A 20,806-nucleotide genomic window follows, 5' to 3' on the forward strand; every position below is an offset into this window, starting at 1 on the left:
TTTCAAATCTGAGCATCCTGAAATTTAGGGGTGATTTAAAACAAAACCTAGACCCAGATCTGAATTTTGCAATTAGTTAACACTAAGTTTATGGATACATGCATAGACAAATACTAACAGAAGAGATCTGCAGGCAATATGTTATCCTTCATAATTCTCATAAAGCATATTTGGCTAAAAATGGACTTTACAACGTAAGAATAATAAAAAACCTAGATACACTCTAGTGCTTGCCAGCAATACATAATGCCTTACGAATCTGGTGAGTATTTTAATTTCATTTTCAGTTTCTCTGTTTTAAATCTAAGACATGCTTTTTGTAAATTAGCTGATGATAAAAGTGAAATTAAGGAATGCAGGTCTGTAAGAATCCAGAAATTGCATCAATTGTGTAGGCTCTATACAAAGAGCTCGGCAGAAAGAGCAGCTTGGAAGAGCAATATACAGCAGCTAGCAAACTGAGCATGGACGCACCACAGTCAGCAAATGCTCTGCCTCTGTTTATTTCAGCTTGTCTTCCTCATCAGACTTTATTTAGACCAAAAGTAACTGTCTTTAAAAACACAGTCAATGCTGAGATGTTAGACTTTTCAGAATCATTTGTCTCTAGCAATTTAAGGCTGATGTGCTCTCATCAGGAAAATAAGACTTCAGCACAATGACTTTTTAAGCATATGGAAATTCGAACAGTGTATCCCACCACATTGGAGTGGGTTGTGAACCACTTCTGATGGGTGCACTCCTCCCTCCATCCTCTTGAAAAGGAGTTTCATTACGCAGAAAACAATAGGGCACGGTGAGGAAGCATGTTTCAATCCTTTCAAAAAATATTGTCTGACAACTGTTTAAGTCAAAATGCACAAGCACTCCTGAAATCCAGTACTTCATTGTCAAGATGTGTGCTCCAGGTTGGAAAACTTTGGGTGCATTCTCCTGTAGTTCATCAGTAACACATCTGTTACAAAGAGGACTGTTAGTCTCTCTGTACTCTATGAATGCATTCCTCTCTCTGCTCCTTCCTGCCTGGTCTACTTCAATAACCTTCTTAACAAGAGTTGTTCTAATTGCTTTTCTTCGATGTAAAGCAGTCCAGACCCAGGGCCATCTGGACACTTCACTGTAGTATGTCTAGCAATGGCAGAAGTGTGACTGTAGATTCTTACAAAGTTGAACGGGAGGATGAAAGGCAGGAGTGGTAAATTTACAATGTCTGTCTCTGAAATACTTTTCTCCTTGAGATACTGGAGACCCCATCTTTTTTTATGTTTCTAATAGGTGCTTTAATTACGGTGATGGAAAGATAGCAGGAAGTTTTATTTTTGCTTTTGATCATCACCTGCTTTAGTAGTCCTTATGCTCCAGTGCCAATAGAAGATACAGGCAAATGATAATCCTATGGGTGAACTAAACAACTAATGGTGTGGGCTGTGACTTCATTACATGTAGTGACTCTTCATCCACCAGAGCCAAATCTGTCTCTGAATTCTATTTTGGGTTCAAGCACTGGCTTGTGGTGTGGTCTTGAATATCTTGATTTTACTCTTTGGATCACTTTCCCCTTCCATTATATTTGAGCTGCAGGAAAGTATCTTTTTCTGCCCAATGCTGAGATAGTATGCTAATACTAAAAATTAATGATGAAATCAATGGATCCCAGCTTTTGGCATTCTATTTCCTCTAACTGGGTATTTAATTCAGTTAGTGATGCTTACAGCTAATCTGCTTCAGGGAAAGTAACTTAAGGGCAGCAAACCTTTTGCTGATTTATTCTTATCCACTGTTGCTGAGTATAAGTTCAGAGTCTAAAGCTTATGTCGGCTGGCTGTGGAGCACACCTTTGTTTAATCCTGCAAGTTAATAACCTCTTGCAAACTGGCATATAATTTAAGGGTTAATACTAACCTGAACAGTTAAATTCAGATCTTGACATCTCTGAAAGATCTTTTAAACATTTTGGTTTTATCAACAATGTCTGTTAGGCCTGTAAGGGCTTGCAAGAAGTATAGCATCAGCCTGAGGCAACTTCAAAGAAAGCATCATGAAGATCTTGAAGTGAGTCTACCTCTAAAGAGAGCCCCAGGAGATGTTGAACTGGTGATAGTTGAAAGTGTGTTCCTGGGGTTGCTAGAAAGAGAAGGCAGCAGCTCTAAGAAGGGAGAACATGTCAACACCAGGAAGAGATAATAATTGCTCCAATTGTAGAATCAAATCAGTCTCGCTAAAAATATGATAGTATAAACAGAGGAGGAAAGACTATTCTAAAGCCAGGCTTTAAAACTAGCTTAAATCCAGAGTATAGTGTTATCTGAAAATCTCAAGTCAGCTCCAATGTACCAAAACTGAAACCCAATATGCATTGAAGTCCATCCCCTAAAGTAATCATCACTGGTATTACTGTAACACCTCTTTCTGTGAGTGTTAGGCACTGCACAGTGTAGCTGTTGACTACAGGGCACTTCAGAGGAAATCTTGTACTGTTTTGCCTGCTTATGTGAGACCTTTTAATATCTTCTCATTATTTTTCTTTTCATTATTTAAAATTATTAGAGGCTCAAACCTTCCGTAATTCTTCCTACTGGGGTCATACTCTTGTCACTGAACTGCAGTGCTCATAATATTCTACAGCTCTTGAAAATAGAATATTGTACAAAAACTAGTCAGAATCCATGATTAATACAAAGGCTTTTATTTATCACTGTTCATGTATCTATCTGTATTGCAGTAAATTGTAATAGTTCATTTTTCATTTGGGAAGCAATTTTCATTACATTGCTTTCTGACTGTGGATAGACTGAAGCAACTGTAGTATGTGAACCCAAGACCCTCTGTTATCTTCAGGGTTTTTCTTCATCTACTTTAGCTTTTTTTGTAGGGTGCCTAATATTTTAGCACTTGTTTGAATGCTTACACAGAATTAATTAATAAACCGAAGACAGGTGTGGTAGGCAATTAGTGGCTAAAAAACTGATTTAAGTGCAAGGTAAGAGAGTATTTGGCAATTGACACTGAATAGAAGGGTTTCCAAAGCCTTCTATGGATGATGGATCGATCCATGGATGATAATTTGTCATAAAAACAATAATGATGAAGTAAGTTTTCAGGAAGGGGTTTTCTTCCACTGTTAATTTGAATGTACTGTGGCTATTTTTTATGTACATCAGAGATTATCTCTAGAATATGATATCTGTCCTTTTGCCAGCTTTTGTGCCTGCTGTTTCTTTTCTGTTTTCTATGGTGAAAAAACATGACTACTATTTCTTTCTCTATATCAAAGCCCAATCTTTGCCACCTCTCATTTGGTTTGAAACCAGGTTACTCAGAATTATCTCAGTATAAGCAGTGGCAAGGAGTTGCATTTCTATGCAGAACCTGAATCCCAATTTTCTTATTAAGGAATTGAGTTAAATGGTCCTTCTTCACGGTTTGAAATGTTCAGGAACCACTATTCTAAAGATTAAAACTATACCTGCCTGCCTCCTGCTAAAATTGGTATTAGTCACATAACATTTAATTGCAGTAAAGTGCACTGGAAATAAACCCCGTGAGTCTCTCATGAAATACAAGACAAACAGGAGCTGAAAGCATGATTAAGAATTTACTGAGCAGCTAGGGTTTCTTAGGTACTCTGTATGAAGCTTAAAAAATAAGATACTTTAGTGGAAGCTGCTGATTAATGCCAAAGAACATGTGAACTTTTCAACCATCAGCTTGAAAGTTAAACTCTTTCCTAAGCACTAATAGTGAATACCCTCCTTTTGTTTTTGCCTTAAGTTTTGGTCATATTGCTGTGGAAACTTCTCTATGTTCCTGACAGTGCAGTGCTGAAATACCAAATCCTATGTGCCAGGGGTTTGATGCAGGTGTTGCCATCTCTGAAAACCTGATTTATATCTTAAAGAAAATCCTAACCTCAAGATTGTTTAAGTTTGCAATATAGGCAGTAAAGGAAAAGCAAAACAGAAATGCAACTGCAACACAAAATCACTCATAATACAATGATTGTTGATCCCCCCTCTCTCCCCAAAAATACATAGAGCCATTCTAGTTAGCGTTCTTCAGAATATCCTCCAAAACTCCTGCGGGCAACCTTGGGAGAAGCATCAGAGACTGTGAGGGTGGTGATGGATCTTGAAAGGCAATAGATAGAAATTACTTCATGAGGGTATCTGTACATGGTACCTCGTCCCAGGCATGAGGACTGTGCTGCTTTTTCACTTAAGAGATACTACTTCAAGGTTACGAACAAGCTGGATGGAGGTGGCGAATTTAGTGTTATGTTGCTTTACATATTCAACCTTCACCTTTCAGACTGTCAAGCTATCGTATTAACCACTCTAATGTAATTTACATGTTCATATTTTCCCTTGGCACATACACGTGTCATTGTGGCAGTAAGAACTGTTTTGAGCCATGGGACAAAGTATTTGATGTACCCTTCACCCTATGCCAGAGCTTTCCTTTTGAAGGTGCTCCCTGCCCTCCTTTTACCTTTGCAGGTAAGCAGTCACAGATCCTGCAAAATGTTGGAGAAGGCTGGGAGGACCAGGGGGAGAGTTGTGGCATGGAGGTACACTTCTAGGGGTGAGACATTTTCCACTCTTTCCACGTTTTTGCCCGGGGGGAGCTACTCTGTCTTCCTCCTTTTACTTTCCTTCCACTCTTCTGGGATTTGTATCCCACCTAGAGTAAAATTCACTCCCTGTGGTCTAGTTACCTGAGAGAACGCTCTTTGGTTACTTGGCTAGTCACAAATAGTGTTTTTCTCTAGAAAGACTGCAATATTGCAGTCTTTATACTGTTAATATCTATAAGAAATATCATGGTAAATAAATTTGGAGGCTTCTGCAAGAATTTCTTGCAGAGAATGGTGTATGCTATTGTACCTGAGAAGGGCAAGGGAAGGCTGCTTAGCCAGTTATTCCAAACTAAGCAGAAACTGAAAACTCCAGTCTAGAAACAGATAGAAGTCTAGCCAAGATCTGCTCCCTGTTCTAAAAGGTCACTGTTTAACCTTTCAATATCTATTCCAACAAAGTATCCACTCTAGCCTTACGAATGCTGATGTTACATTCCTAATCACTAGGGAAATGTTCTGAAAACTCAACAGTATGAGGGAATCTGGATGCTTTATTCTGCTGTAGAGGAAGAAAACAAAACAAAAAAATAACAGAACAAAAAATGAAAGCCCAAATAGAGCTAAAAAAAGGAATATTGAATTTCTCTACCCTGCTAAGAGGAGATATTTCTAACATGGAGTTCAATTTTCTTTTTCTTTCTAAGTCTTTGAAAGTGGCCATGTCATGCAATAGATAACTAGATCTCTCATTGATCTAGCTACACTAATTGTCTTTCTCTGTCTCAGTGCATTTCTTAATTAGGTGCTGAACATATACTCATAAGTCTAGTCTTCCTGCTATGTGGCGCTTTTCTTTGCACCATCATAACTGCATTTTATTTTTTCCCCTGAATTGCACTGATGAACAAGATGAAAGCATTGACTCAACACTGATCAAAATCAGGGTTGCCAGCAATAGCAAGGTAAAATCCATTCAGGTACAAGGAAGTGATGTGGAACAACCATTATTAACCCATTCTTGCACTCCTTGGGAGAGGGGTATATAAGTGTAACTCAGAAGGGAGTTGAAGGAAGGAAGGAAGGAAGAATACATTCCAAATTCGGAAGAATACATTCAAATTGCAAGCATCCTTTGAAATTGCTTAATCTGTGCCATGAACCTCTGTTGTCCTTTGTCTGCTCCAGTGTCTGAGAAAAGCATATATATACACATGGGGCCCTCTTATTCAACATTTATTTTTTCTTGGGCTGAGTACAGTTCAGCCAGAACAGAGGTTTGGACTCATTATTGTTATTTTTGTTTCTTCAATAGCATAATAAGCAACGTGCAAAAATTAGTTGGTGCATATCAGAAAGCCCTATGTGTGCTATCTAGAGAGAGGAAGAAGACTGGAAAGGGGTATATCAAGCCTAGAAAATTTCTGAGCCAGTGTTTCTCTGTTTTCATAACACAGTATCAGTACTCACATTATGACTGCAGCAAGATCCGTTCCTAGAGATTTACAAAAATAACATTAGAGAAAGCTGCTGCTCTGTGAAAATCTTGCTGCATATTCCATCTGGGTCTAGACAAACACCCCGCAGAAATGTGGTTTTAAGGGGAAAAACAGCAATGTAAAAAAAATCCTTCTTTACTCTGACCTGTACCCTGTATGTGTTCAGGATTGTCTCTCCCAAGCTTAGTAACAAATGTGAGTGCTTACAGCTTTTTCTATCTGTCTCCTCTATGGTACTTGCTACAGTTAAGAAATAGGGGATGGATTTTGCATCTTCTTGGGCAGCAATAGCAGCATTCTTTATAAAACATGAGAATTAAAATAGCACTGAAGCATGAAGAGAGCTGGTTAGACAGTAGGGGAAGCCCATCTCTAGTGGAATGGTTCAAACCACTGTTCTTAACCCACGGAGGTGTCTGAAATGTTGTGTATATTTTAAAATATATTATTTAGAATTCTGCTGCTATGCTTTCTTCATTGATGTGGTAAGTAGGCCCCGGCTGGCAGCAAGCACTCACACAGCCTCTGGCTCACTCCTCTCCCTGCAGTGGGATGTGGAGAAAATAGGAAGAACAAGAGTGAGAAAACTCACGGGTCAAAATAAAGACAGCAAAATCACTTACCAAGTACTGTCACGGGCAAAACATACTTGACATGTGGAATTTAACTTAATTTATTGCCGATTAGCATAAATATTTAATTACTGAGTTGGGTGTTTGGAAACAAAAAAAGACAAACATTCAAAATGCCTTCCTCCTCCTTTTCCAGCCTCAGCTTCACTCCCAGGCTCACTTCACTCCAGACACCTCTCCTCCACCCATGTTATCACCAGTGCAGCAGCGAGTGGCACAGGGGTTGGGGTCAGGACACTGTGGTTTCTCTCTGCTGCTCCTTCTTTCTCAACTCTTTTCATCTGGTCCTTCACTGGTCTTCCATGGGCTGCAGTCCCTCCAGGGAAGAACCTGCTCTGCCATGGAGCACCTCCCACTCCCCTAACCTTGTTATTCCCTCATTCCCTCCTCTATTCCCTCCTCCTCTGCCTGTACAGCACTTCTGCCCTTTCTTAAATACGCTTTCCCACAGGTGACACCATCTTGTCTGAGGGGCTCAGCAGTGTCCTGCGGTGGGTCTGTTGGAGCTGGCTGGAACCAGCTGTGTTCAGAGAACACAGAAGAACAAAAGATTGTTATATTGTTCTTAGATGTTATCTCTAAACCAGTGATATTTAAAATACATTTCATTTCAGTCTCATTTTGAATGTGAAGGAGCTAGGACAAGTTAGAAAGAAATCCACAGTGACAGGTATAGGCAGCAGTGAGGGTGATGCGACCATACTGCTGATCACCAGGGAGCTCTTTGAGCCCAGTGCTGTGCCAGTCTTTCCATACAGCCTGTTGAGATGGGCATTGCACCTTACTGAGGTATGTGCCAGGCTCTGGACCAGGGCTGGCTTGCATTTGACTGAGCTGAAAGGCAAGCAGTGTGAACCTATGACTATCTATCTGCACTGTCTACAGTAACCTAGCAAAAATGTTTTGACTAAGGACAAATGTTTGTGGCAGAGAAAAAAATAGAACTTATATATGTGATATTCTGTTTTATGCTTTGAGTACAAAGACTGGCTTTCCTCTTGTTAAAATATTTTGACCTGGAGAAAGTGATTTAGAAGACAAGCTATTGAATTAGTGCATGGGCAGAGACAATCTGTTCCAAGAATAGTTGGCAGCATGGGAGAAGGCATAAAGTTAACAGCAGGTGAAGGGGACAAAAGAAATGTTAAAGAAATGTATTTTCTTTGGAGGAGTGCTCCAAAATGCAGAGCCTTGTGGAGAGATGAGAATGGCATGTTCCATGCAGGCACATCATACTAGCACTAAAAATATGACATTGGTCATCTAGCCAAAAAGGTAAACAACTTGCTTGGAGTCTTGGGGGTATTTGTCAGGAATTCAGAAAAGAAAATGTTTGGAAGATGGAGGAACCATCTGAGCTCACTGTGAAGCAGCAAATATTTCAGTGCTATTTTTGGTTGAGTAGTACTGTATATTGGGGGAGTTTCTGTGAAATGGGAGGTGACACTACAAAATCTTGGAATAAGCATATTTGAAATATGCTGTTCATGCAAATATATATGTTCCATATATTTAGCATTTAGTCTAATCTGATAAATGGCTGTAGCATCTTTTGATGCCATACTTAATGTCTCCTGCTCCCTTTTTGAAGGAATATGTATCATCCCTGTGGTCCCAGCTTGGGACCTTAAGAACCTTGTTTGGTCCTTTTGTTGTCAACAGTCAGGTCAGAAGAATTGTGCCTGAGTTAATTCACCTGAAAAGGGCAGGAGCCGTAAAAGAATCCAGATCATCAGCTTTGATCTGTAGGACCAGAGAGAGAGAAAAGAAAAAAAAAAAAGGGAGTTCTTTTAACTCCTGAAATTATTGGGTAAGACCAAAACGGATAAGATGTATGTAATAGAAAATAAGGAAAAAGCAAGGTCACAATTGTTGATGGAAAAGATGCATAAGAACTGAATTACACTGATAAGGGTGTTTTCATGAGAATGTCTGTCCTCACCCCTCTTGGCACTAGAACAGGTTGACAGTAGGTTGTTTGAATTAATATGAGCAAGATGATGTCAGTGATGTTGTCTGGTTAGCACTTAGCCACCTTAAGAGTGAAATCAGCACCTTCATTAGTATGATGATAGAATGGAAGTGACCTCTCATAGGTGGTTATATCACAGAAAACTCTCTGTTCTTTTCTTCTTAGATTCCTCCTTTAATCTTTTCCAAATTAGCTCTAGGTGGATTTAAATTGAAGTCTCTCTCATTAGCAGGCACTAATTTATTTATATTTGATGAATGTCTTACAAATTATCTGCTTCATCAATGTGGAGAGGACTTGTTGGTAAAACAAAACTAAAAAAAAAAAGAAGTAGAAAACATCTCTTTTAGAAGTGTTTTCATTTTACTTAAACTGCTATGAGATGAACTACTTTTCCTGAAGAAAGGCCTCTCTTACTGTTTCATTTTGACACCTATAGAAAATTCTGTATTTATGCCACAAAATGGGCTCGGAGGATGTGTTAGCCTGGCTGGAGTTGCTCAGCTATTTGCCAGTGTTTGGCTCCAGATGGCAAATACTATTTAAAATAGAAGTTTGTATGAACCTTTTCAGATTTCTCAATCTTTAGTGTTATATATATAGAGAGAGAGTTACATATATATTTATTTCTTTTGATAATGAGTTGGTACGGTGTAATACTGCAGTGGCTTAGGCTAATCTAGTCTCGTCTTGATACAACTGTGCCAAAACTGGAACGTAAAGGCTGCGTTTCCTTATTCCTGAGATGCTGGGCAGCATAAAATGATGTTTGTTCTTTGTAGTAAAATAGCAAGGCCAACTTAATCTACAAAAAACCCCATGCAAACCAACCTTTTTGTAATGTGTGATTACTACGATGTACATATTCCATGAATAATGACATTTATGCCTTAGCATTTTTTGGATCTATAGCAGTTATACTCTACTGTGAATGTCCTCTGAATACACGTCTAACTGTAAAAAGACCCTCCTTTTCACCTGTATCCTGAATTTCATGTGGTGGTGTCCATTAAGTAATTCTACTTCTGACTCTTGCTTTTGTACTCTTTTCAGTAGCTCTAAAAATGCTGTGCTTGATTCACCATTGCTTTCTGACTTCATTTGTACCAGTGGAAGAGTAAGAAAAAAATAGACCCTCAGCTGCTCCACTTTTGTGCGAGTGACTGAGGTGCACAATAACCACGAGTCAGGCCTTTCTGCAGATCCTCTCATTAACATTGCTACCATTTTTACTTTAAAAATAAAACACCTTCGGCTGAATTTATCACTCATGAACAAGTGATGTCCTGAACATTTGGTATTGATTTGCAGGCTATTCTTTCCACTCCTGTTTTTACCATGAGACAAGACAATCCTGACGCATATTGAAATGCATTTTAATGTTGCTATATGGGGACTGGAGGAAGGATTACTATGCATAACTTTGCTTTACTAGTAATGCTTGGCAGCTCCGAAGTACTTTTTGTCCAAGGATTCCCAGTACTATACAGCACTGCATGTGCTTCCTAACTTCTACTGTAGCAAGGTGTCTGCCATTTCATTTTTACATATCAGGAAACTGAAGCATTTAGTAGAAGTGAACAAGTCACCTTGGCCAAACTAGTAAATAAACAACAACTTGGTTAAATTCTCATCCTCCACGATAAAAAGCAAGTGTGCCAATCTAAGACACCATGTAACATCCATGTGATCAGTTGCTTTCCCTTCACCACACATACAGTAAGTCTGAAATCCTGCCATTGTGAATGTGTGTCCATACCTCTTAAAGAAGCTAGATCATCCTTTAGTATTTTAGCAAATTGCTCAGAATGAATCTCCAGAAAAAGAGGAAATAAGAATTCAGGTCAGATTTTATATCCTTGTATTGTTTTTCTCAATACTTCAGTAGCAGTTTTTTTCCATGTCTTGTATTTGATTAATCTTATTTACGGCATTATATTACTAATCCTATTTAACTATTTCTGTTCAGCCAGACACAGAAAACAATGTGCACACACAAAAAGAAAAAAATTAAGTGTAGGGATAATCTCAAACAGTTTCAGAACTAAAAGTATTTATGAAACATAGCATATTTATGCTGCTACCTGGGTTCTAAATGCAGAGCATCCCAGATCAGATGAATGCCTAATGAGGGTCTGACATTGCAACTCTAAAAGAAATGTTCGTGCTTTAGTGGAAGCAGTAGTACTGCTCATAAGCTGGTTAGAAATTAACTGGTTCAGGCAATATCCCTTCCGTATATTATAAAGATAACTTCTGAGACCTTATTTCCTGTCTAAGCAATGTCCTAATCTGAAATGAGATCTCATTTCTGGGTTAAGGGAGATGCTTGATTTGGAAAACTAATTTGGAAATATGTGACTTACAGTGACCTCCACATTCCTTTTCCAGGATAAATACAGAATTTACATTGCCACTGTGATTAATCCACAGTAAGATTTCTAGTAATTTCCAGGTTTCTCGTGCAACTCTGTTGAATTTTGAATTTATTTACAGTAGAGAAAATCTGAAATAAATCTGTCAGAGTCAGTTGTGTTAATCCAGGCTTGCATCAATATTACTAGAAACAAAATCTAAGTTTATATTAAATAAATTGAGAGTTTATATGTTCTAGGAGTGTAAAATGTTGCAATTACACTGCTCATATTTGTATTCGGTTTATAGCAGCCAGTACACACATACTCTTTGTTCAAAGGCTTTCCAGTGTGGATTTACGTAGGTACTTTTATCTCAGGTTGTTTGGTATTTGACATAAATTCTTTATTTCTGGAGTAAACCGATAATATAGCTATCTATTTTTGAAAAGGATATTTAACCTTCATATTTGTGAATGAAAGCTGGAAATCCTGAGTCTAGAAAACGCAAAGCATGAATTGTTTCTACATAAAATTTCAGGTTTCCAGTCTTGGACTTGCTTGTTGAATGCTTGGTGCTGGTGAGGCAATGTGGGTGTACATATACGTGTATGGAGGTGCGAATATGCACTTTTTCTTACACATTGAACCTGAACTGGACTATACTGGAGCGTTTCTGAAGCTCAGGACTGTTTTTCCAGGCTGTGTTTCTGGTAGGTTAGTAACTGCCTAATGCATGGAAAATGGGAATCACAATTTTCTGGGGCCAGACATAGAGGTTCAGTATTACCTGGGCAGGGCTCTGGGGAGGGAGGGCTGTATTCCACCTAATAAGCTTACAAAAGGCAGAAAGAGACATACCAGGTGACACCAGCACAATCAGTCGTCTGTTCACAAGGTATACAGTCCCAGAAATCCACTAAATTTTGTTGTTGTTGTTGTTATTTCCTTTTTCTAGAAAAAGCAAGTGAGTCAAACAAAGATCCGTGTGATCTCTACCATCCTCTTCATCCTGGCAGGCTGCATTGTCTTTGTGACCATTCCTGCAGTTATCTTCAAACACATCGAGGGATGGACAGCCTTGGAGTCCATCTACTTTGTGGTTGTCACTCTGACTACTGTTGGCTTCGGTGACTTTGTAGCAGGTGAGCAGCTTCGAGCCTAGGTGGTGTGCACAAGGGCCTTGGCTCTTAGGATTTGTTTTCTGGTGTAGAGAGGAGGATTTTCACAATGTATTATATTCCAGTGAAATGATGCCAGGTTTTTCTGTTGGGGTTACTGTGCAATAGGACACCAGGTTGATTTAAGATCCATGTGCCTTGCCATCTGCAGATTGCAAGCTTCCAGCAATGTAGATAACGGGAGCCTGGGAAGTCCTGATTACCCTTTATTGTGCAATGAATTATGCACAAGTCAAATGACTTTCCCATTGAATTCAAGATTTGTCCATTAGGGCTCAATCTGAGGCTGATTGCAGAAGCAAGTAGCTAAAATGATGAATGGATGAAGCTTTTACAAAGTAGGGCTGAGCCATAGGGCTGGAGAAATCTCTGGTCGGATGCAGTAGTGGGCTGCTACTACAGGAGCTGCAGCATTTCAGAAACTGCATTTTTTTCTCAAACCGTGGCAGAAATTTTGACATTGCAGTTGCCCTGTTAAGGAAAACTCATGTAGGAAGAGAAGAACTAATGGGGTATGCATCTCAGTGCTAGGAGGATACTCTCCAAGATTAATACAGTACTAGCAGGAACTATAAATATCCATCCTTATCAATTTCCAAAGAGGGACTCAAGACTGTTGGCTGGAGAGATGAGAGATTTTTTTTTTCCACACAACTGCTTTGCTAACGAAAAGGTGGTTGAAATAAGTGGAATTTTTTTTCCCATTAGTGCATGACATCTAATCCTCATTCCTGTTAGTGGTCCTAATTAAAGTCATTAAGATGCCTGTGTTACAAACAGCCATATTATGCTACTGTTTTGTTACTTCCTATAAATCAGTGAAATATGAATGAGTTAAAAACATCAAATGAAACTACAGGGATATATAAAGTTTTCTTTGCTGAAGAGCTGCAGATAAGTCTTTTTGTAGAGAAGACTCTAATCCTCCTTTTTTATGATATAGTGGTATAGTAGACATAAATTATTGAGGAAAAAAAGGCACTGAATAAAGAGAGCACTAGATATAAAGAAGTGTTTTACGAGCATTCACATACAGAAGTGATTGTATGAGTTTGGTTCATTTTAACCACTTAAATGTGAAGAGAAGCTCACTGATATTCTGTCTTTGTGGTATCACAGTGTGAAATAAATATAATTCACAATATTTTTCTTAAGCATATCACACTTTGGTATTGTTTTCTTTAATAATATAATAGTAAAAAAGCTCTGAATATTAAATTAAATTCTTCTATATCCAACATGATTAGGAGAATATAATCCACAGCTGGGTGGCTACTAACAACCAGGATTTTTCAAAAATCAAATGGAGGATCCTGCATGAGAAAACTTCAGAGGCTATCTCATGATAAGAGTTTAAGGCAGGTGATCACCAGGAGATTTGGGTTTTATTGCTGGTTTTGAGACAAATTTTCTGTCACTTTTATTTTCTGTCACTTTAATCTCTCAATATCTCTGTCCCTTCAAAATCAAATCAAAAATTCTACATCGTATTGGGTAAAACAGCATCAATGGAGCTGTGCTGATTTATTCCACTTAGAACGTGTCCCAGCTCTTGGCAAACTGGGAAAGTTTTTGTGCTACTGTTGGAGATACAATTGTGGATGGAGCCTGAAAAATAGAATATCTGATAGGCTGAAAAAAGTGGTCTCATACTTTCTCAGTCGCCTGATTACCCCGTAAGGTAGACCTAGACAATCTGTTTCATAGCAAGCTTCCTCAGGGACATGTAAGATCAGAAGAGCCTCGTTGTACCATAGCAACAGCAGCCCCCACCTCCCATTGTTTCACACTCTTAAAGACTGGAAAAAAGAGAGTGATTCATGCAGTCTATGGGGAGAGATTAACATCAAAACCAATATTTGGGTCTCTGCATTTCTCAAATGTCTGGTCTTCCATGGGGATGTTTGAACACCGTACATACACTCATACTGAGTCCGGATAAAATTAAAGAGTCATGGGAATATCTCAGATTGCAAAAAGCTCAGAGGGAAATGCTGAACTGTGTTGTCTGGTGATTTTAATGAGGGAAAATTCTCTGTAGTCATGCAGAGGTACAGGTTGGTGTCTCGCTCTTTTCTAACCAAGGCTGGAGTCTAGGAAATATGCAATCGTCTGCCCGAGTCCCCTGGTAGGCTTGTTCTTCAGGCAGAGATTTACACAGGTACCACCAAGGTGGTGTTTGTTCACCCGCATTGGGAGATATGGCTGTGCCCATGGGGCTGTGCAGACTCTTTGCCGCCTGGCTCTCTTCAGCTCAGGGCTATGCCTGCCTCTCACTGGCTCTCATTCTTGCAGTGCACATAGCATTGTGATAGGACTGGGGGTCTCAAAAGTGAGGTTGTGGTTGCTTTCTTTTGGAAAAGTTTATTCTATTCTGTGGTAGGCAGCAGCCTGGCTGCTGCTGCACTGATTTTAGACTCTTCGTAGTCCATTAGATTTGCCAAATATCTCACATACTTGTTTTACCAGCTCATCCTGAGACTTGCATGAAGACCATGAAGGGTATTTCTTGCTTCATTTGATCCGTATCTCCTCTCAAGTCACTGGTCAGAGAATGCACCCCTATAACTGATACCCAAGTAGACAGTATATCCTTATTATCAGGGCTGATGCACGGTTGGCTTCCTGTCCTTCCTTCCTGTTGGCTTCCCCTGATTTGGAGGGGAAGACAAAGCTACATTTTTTTCTCCTGCACATAGATGTCTCAATCCTGTAGCTAAAACCAAAAAAATCTGGAAACTCTATAACCTGAGGAGGTTGAACTGTAAAGTTTCTCAACTACCAGGCTACAGGCAGTTCAGAATAAGGAAGACTAGCTGTATTAAACTTTTTTCTTGGAAATGTGTTCATGCTGTTGCAAGTACTATCAAAGCAGGAATTTCAGACTTGCTTCAGAGTATGAGCAATATAAAGAAAAGTGTTTACTAGATGCTCTGGCAGGTCACATAGTAGCAGAACAATAGGTAATTTTGAAGAGTCTTAAATTAAGAACAGACTGTGTTCCTCCCATCTGACAGGCCTCTTGTCTATAATTAGAACTACAGTGGTGTTGGCAAGAGTCAAGAAATACTTTCAGGAATTTCTCAGAATTGCAAATATTTTGTCATAGTTTTGGCATCTCATGATTCCTATGCAAAAGTATATGCTTATTTCAGGAGGAAATGCTGACATCCATTACCGGGAGTGGTATAAACCTTTAGTGTGGTTCTGGATCCTTGTTGGCCTTGCCTATTTTGCTGCTGTCCTGAGTATGATTGGAGACTGGTTAAGAGTCCTGTCCAAGAAGACAAAAGAAGAGGTATGACTAGTAATTTCTCAGTGGTTTGTCGTTTTGTAAGAGTTATTTAAGTGCCTGATTCCTGCTTGTTTAAAGAAGGATGCTCCTCTGCACGACCAATGCTCAATATTCCTTATGGTTTTCTCCAATGGCTGCCTTTGGTTTCCAGTTATCTCTGATCTTTAGCTCCTTCACAAAGGGAGAAAAAAAAGCAACTGAAGCAACCTAGGTTATTAACCTCTATCAGTACTACCAAATACACTGAACACATCAGTAGGATTGCAATTATGGAATAAGAGAGGCCAGCCTTCACTCTGAAACTGGCTACAAAATTGTGATAAAAATTTCAGTGTTCTCTGTTTAAAAATTGGAGATGCATGGGTTTTGAAGACACTAGTTGGTTCTCTTCATTATGAAACAGGAATCTGCCTTTAAACCAGGGTTTTATATTGAGTTTTCCCACCTGTCTCTATGCCAAGGAATATGGTTCTGAATAAAGGTTTAGATTCAGGCCCCTTACTGAGTACCATATTATTAAAAATTGAAGAAACTGCGTAGTCAGCATCAGGGAGAACATGATTAAATTCCCTCAGAACATGTCCTCTGTGATTCAAATCAGTATTGCTAATGCTTCACTCAAATAAGGGTGGAAAATAGAAGGCAACTGCCATGACTTTAGAGCTGAAGCCTATTCTGGAGGACGTTAATAATATAATTTCAATTTTTAAGGCAACCTACTCCTGCGTTACTAGCAAAGCTAACCTGGCAGGGTTAGCCAAAGAGTAGGCATAGACGAAGTCTGGCAGAGGGGTAGTGCTGTCATTTATGAAGGCATCTGCGCAACCTGAGGCCTGGTGCATCCCCTGTGCATCTCCATTAATAAAGGAGGTTTCACAGAGAGCATGGCTGTCACGTTGATCATCAGCAGGCACCTACAGGTGGGAATCTGATCTCTCATGGTGGATGCGAGATGCCTGCTGCCACAAGTAATACAGTTCTAAGTAGACACGTGCTCATCTGGCCTGAAGAACCAAAGATGACTTCCTTGTGGATCACTGAATGCAGAAACTGAGTTCTGGTTACAGCAGCCCAAGCAAACCGTTGATCTTGGTGGGCTCCTGCAGACATTGTACTCCTGAATCTGTTCTCCTTTAACTGAACTTTGGAAAAGGCCTGTGTTGACTGAGATATTGCTTGGTCATTTATCTTCTTTTTTCTCATTTTGGAAGAAATATTTATTCAATACAGCAGCCACGTAGGTGCTTTATTCTTAGCCATGATTCTGCTCTCAGGTGCAAAGGAGTAAAACAGAACAAAACAGTGAGACATTTGGACATGCTCATGGTGCCCACACAGAATATGTGTTGAAAACTCCTCCAGCTGGCTTGAGAGGGTGGTATTTGGACAGTTATGCAATGGAAACCTCCATTAAAGACAGCTACATTTGTCCCTGAGAATGAACCTTGGACTGAATCAGTCAGAGGTCCACTTGAAATTATCTAATAGGTATTTCCAACATTAATTGCTCTGTGGCTCTGTGGCGCTGAACAGAACCTTCCGTGGGACTGAACAGCTCTATCCATGAGTAATACAGGAAAATATATTACTATATTGCTACATTGGTTGTTGTGCTGTTCTGAAGCATATTGGTATAATTATATGTGATTAATTTAGCCCACTCCTGACCATCTACTGCTGACATTATAAGTCAGGAATTTTGTTCTTAACCAAGGAGGGATTAGCATGAACACCTCCCATCATGTAACACAGCTATAAAACGTGGGGGATGGCAAAATGTGAAACAGGCAGACAAGTTGTATGCCACATAAACCATTAGCTAGCCACTAGTTGGTGTATTTAGAGCTTGCCTAGTATAACCACTTTGCTGCTGAAGTTTGGGTCCAGATAGATGCACTGGAGCTGAGACTGGTCTCTGATTTTATGCCAGAGAACAAAGTGCTTGTGCTGCTGTTCCGTAGGAAAGACTGTCACTTCATGGTGCTTTTTATTTTTTTTTTATTCATTTCTCTTTCTTGTTGTTGTAAAGGTTGGAGAAATAAAAGCCCACGCGGCGGAGTGGAAAGCGAACGTGACGGCTGAGTTCAGAGAGACACGGAGGAGGCTCAGCGTGGAGATCCATGACAAACTTCAGCGGGCAGCCACCATCCGGAGCATGGAGCGCAGGCGCCTGGGCCTGGACCAGCGAGCCCACTCCTTAGACATGCTCTCTCCAGAGAAGCGCTCTGTCTTTACTGCCTTGGAAACAGGACGCTTCAAGGCCTCATCTCAGGAAAGCATCAACAACAGGCCTAACAACCTGCGCCTTAAAGGGTCAGATCAGCTCAACAAGCATGGGCAGGGGGCATCCGAGGACAACATCATTAACAAGTTTGGATCGTCTGCTAAGATGACCAAAAGGAAAAACAAAGACCTCAAAAAGCCCATCCCTGAGGATGTGCGTAAAATTTATGAGACCTTCCGAAACTACTCCTTGGATGAAGAAAAAAAGGAAGAGGAGACAGAGAAGATGTGTAATTCTGAGAACTCTTCTAGCACTGCAGTCCTGACCAACTGCATCCAGCAGCACTCGGACCTGGAGAACGGAGTGATCCCCAATGAAACCAAAGAAAGGGAACATGAAAACAAAGCATTACTTGAAGACAGAAATTAAATGTAAAAGATGCTTGACTTGAATTAACAATGTTAGTGGTTTTATATACATATATATATTGAGACACGTGCCTTATACAGACTCCTTATTCAGTCTGAATTATATAGCATTGAAGAATATTTCACTGTGCCATAAAGACTCAAGCTTGCTCTGCCAAAACAAATCAGGAACACAGCACTGCAGAATGGCAACAGAAAGCTACACACATGGAAATTTCAGCCTGTATAAGATTACCAGGGCAAGACACAAAGGAAGAGATTGAACCATGGCAATATCACCAGAGTGCTCCTACCATGGCATAATATTAGACAAAGGGCAGCTATGTAAGAAGAGCCTTTGAAAGGGATGAAAAAGAGTGTATCTTTGTAATGGAATATGCATCCATAAAGCCTTCCCCTGGTGATTAAAAAGAGGAGAAATGATTGGAGTGAACTAGAAACTTTCAGTAAGGCTTAGTTTACGTTTTGGCACGTGATCCAAGCTAGAATTTTTTTTTTTTCCATTTTTGAATCAGATGCATTATCTTTCTAAACTCCAAAAGAATGTCCATGGACACAGCCACCATCTGGGTCCTGGTTTGAAAAATCAACACAGACATATTTAAGGGTCGGATTGCTCTTTTCATTAAAAAAAAAAAAAGGAAAGAAACTCAGTGGGTATTTATCTTAACCAGTGACAAAAAAATGTGTTTTTTTTCTCATGTAGGAAATATTCAATGTAAAGTCACAGCAAGAAAGTGCATATGAAGAAAATGCAACATCTCCTGCTATGTTGTTTAAAAGAAGAGAAACATTAATTTAATGATATTTGGCTAGGTGTATAAAACAGTGGGCCAACCGTTTTTTATAAAAGAATTTCTCATTCACACTTTCTACCACTGAAAAAAAAACCTTCAATTTTAATGCTGTAAGACTATGAAGACAGAAGGAAAGCTATAGCTTTTGCATGTCAGCAAACTGCTGTTCTCTGTAGCTGAACCTGAATTTTTAAAAATAGACATAAGAGCATATACGCTATTCAAATGAGGGCCAGGGCAACCATAGAATCTCAGGGCTCTCTGCCCCTTTTGCTGGGTTTGGGTTTAGGCATAAGCTGCAGTCATAATCTCAGAAAAAAAAAGGAAAAAAGAAATTTAGGAAAGGAAGTTGAGAAAAATATGGTGGTAATCTTTTAAGTGCTTATAGCTTTAAGTGCCATTAATGCTGTCATATTTTGTAACTTTTTAAACAATTTTGAATTATTTGTTTTATTTCCTTTCAGGTACTATCTTTGTTTGACATTTGCTATCTTTTTTCTTGATAAAATCTAAACATGAGCGCTCTGCATTTCTAGACTAAAGTGAAATGTAACAAACTGTGGGCATTTTTAAAAAATCTTTTGTGGTGTCTGGACATATGGATATAAGAAATACAAATGTCCCTAGACTTCACAGTAAATACTCCAAGAAAAGGCTGCAAAATAATTAATGGGAATTGAAAAACAGATTTTTGTAGCCTCAGCCTGTGGGCTACTGTGTTTGCCATCGCAGACAGAAGATTTTGCATGCTGGAAATGAGATACACGATTGCACCAGCAATGCTTTCCCTGCGCCTTCACAAAATCCTAAATATTCCTGCAATTCAAACGGTAGGCTTATAAGTAAAGTAAGCATGGATGTAGATGGCAGAGACATACTGAGTCTCACAAGCTTGTCAAACATACAGACACTCGCAGGTCATACAGACACAGACTTTTGGAATTGCATGCCCATGTCTACATACACAAAAATGCACGCTTCATTTTCTGTGATAGTTTCTGAGATTTTATGCACAATGAGCCAACTCAAAATCTAAGTGGTCACCAGAATACATGATTGCCATGGCTATGAATAGAAGCATGGCAATGCAAATGCAAATTTTGAGTATGCATATTTGCATATCTAATTGACTCTGCATGATTTGCAGGAGTGAGCCAAATTCCACTAGTGCAGAGGAGGAAAGAAGTTCTTAGTGTGTTCTGTCTGCTGGTTCACTTCACTTGAAATACCATATCATCTTTCTAATTCCGTTATCTGTCTGAAAATTAAGGATGAAAAACCAATGTTTGAAACATTTCAGGTCATTTGGGATTCCTTTAACTCAATAAGATCCAACACAAATTGAATTCTGCTTAGTTCACCAATGAATCTCTTAAGGTGCAGGGCTGCGCTCTGGCTTTAGTTTACTGGAGGCAGGGCAGTAGGCCCAGTCCCCAGGGAAGGTTTCATCTGAGTCAGGAGCTGCTGTGGCTCCTGGAGGCTTTTGTGCCACGCAGCCCTGTGCTCGGCTTCACGATGACGCAGACGGCAGATCCCGTCCTCCTCAGGCCACCAGCAGGCAGACACCAGCAAGATGCAGGTCTGTTCAAGCATGGGAGTCCTTTAGCCCTCCTGTGGCTCCTGGTTTTGGGCAGGTCTGGGATGAAGGTCAGCCTCGAGGGCCACACGTGAGCAAATCTTCTGAAGTCTCACTCAGACATACAGTGAATCCTGTTGTGCTAATTCTGTAGAGCCAGGATGGATGAAGCATACCTGGATGTACTAAGGTTTTATGTTGCTCAGATCTGGGGTTTTACTGTGGCCTGGTGGGAAGTTAGGAGCGAAAGCTACAATTTAGATTTGCATTTGAAT

General features: G+C 39.7%; 1 protein-coding gene across 1 annotated transcript in view; it reads left to right on the forward strand.

Moving 5' to 3' along the window:
* KCNK10 (potassium two pore domain channel subfamily K member 10) overlaps window positions 1-19,309 on the forward strand; it is a 69,538-nt gene extending 50,229 nt beyond the window's left edge. The window contains exons 5-7 of the mRNA XM_075152495.1: window positions 11,989-12,175; window positions 15,367-15,509; window positions 17,536-19,309. Of these exons, the coding sequence (XP_075008596.1) occupies window positions 11,989-12,175; window positions 15,367-15,509; window positions 17,536-18,159 (954 nt within the window). The 3' untranslated portion in view covers window positions 18,160-19,309. The remainder of the gene's footprint in view (window positions 1-11,988; window positions 12,176-15,366; window positions 15,510-17,535) is intronic.
* Window positions 19,310-20,806: the final 1,497 nt, after the last annotated feature.

This window comes from Calonectris borealis, chromosome 5 (assembly GCF_964195595.1).
Source record: "Calonectris borealis chromosome 5, bCalBor7.hap1.2, whole genome shotgun sequence".
NCBI classification, from domain to species: Eukaryota; Metazoa; Chordata; class Aves; order Procellariiformes; family Procellariidae; genus Calonectris; species Calonectris borealis.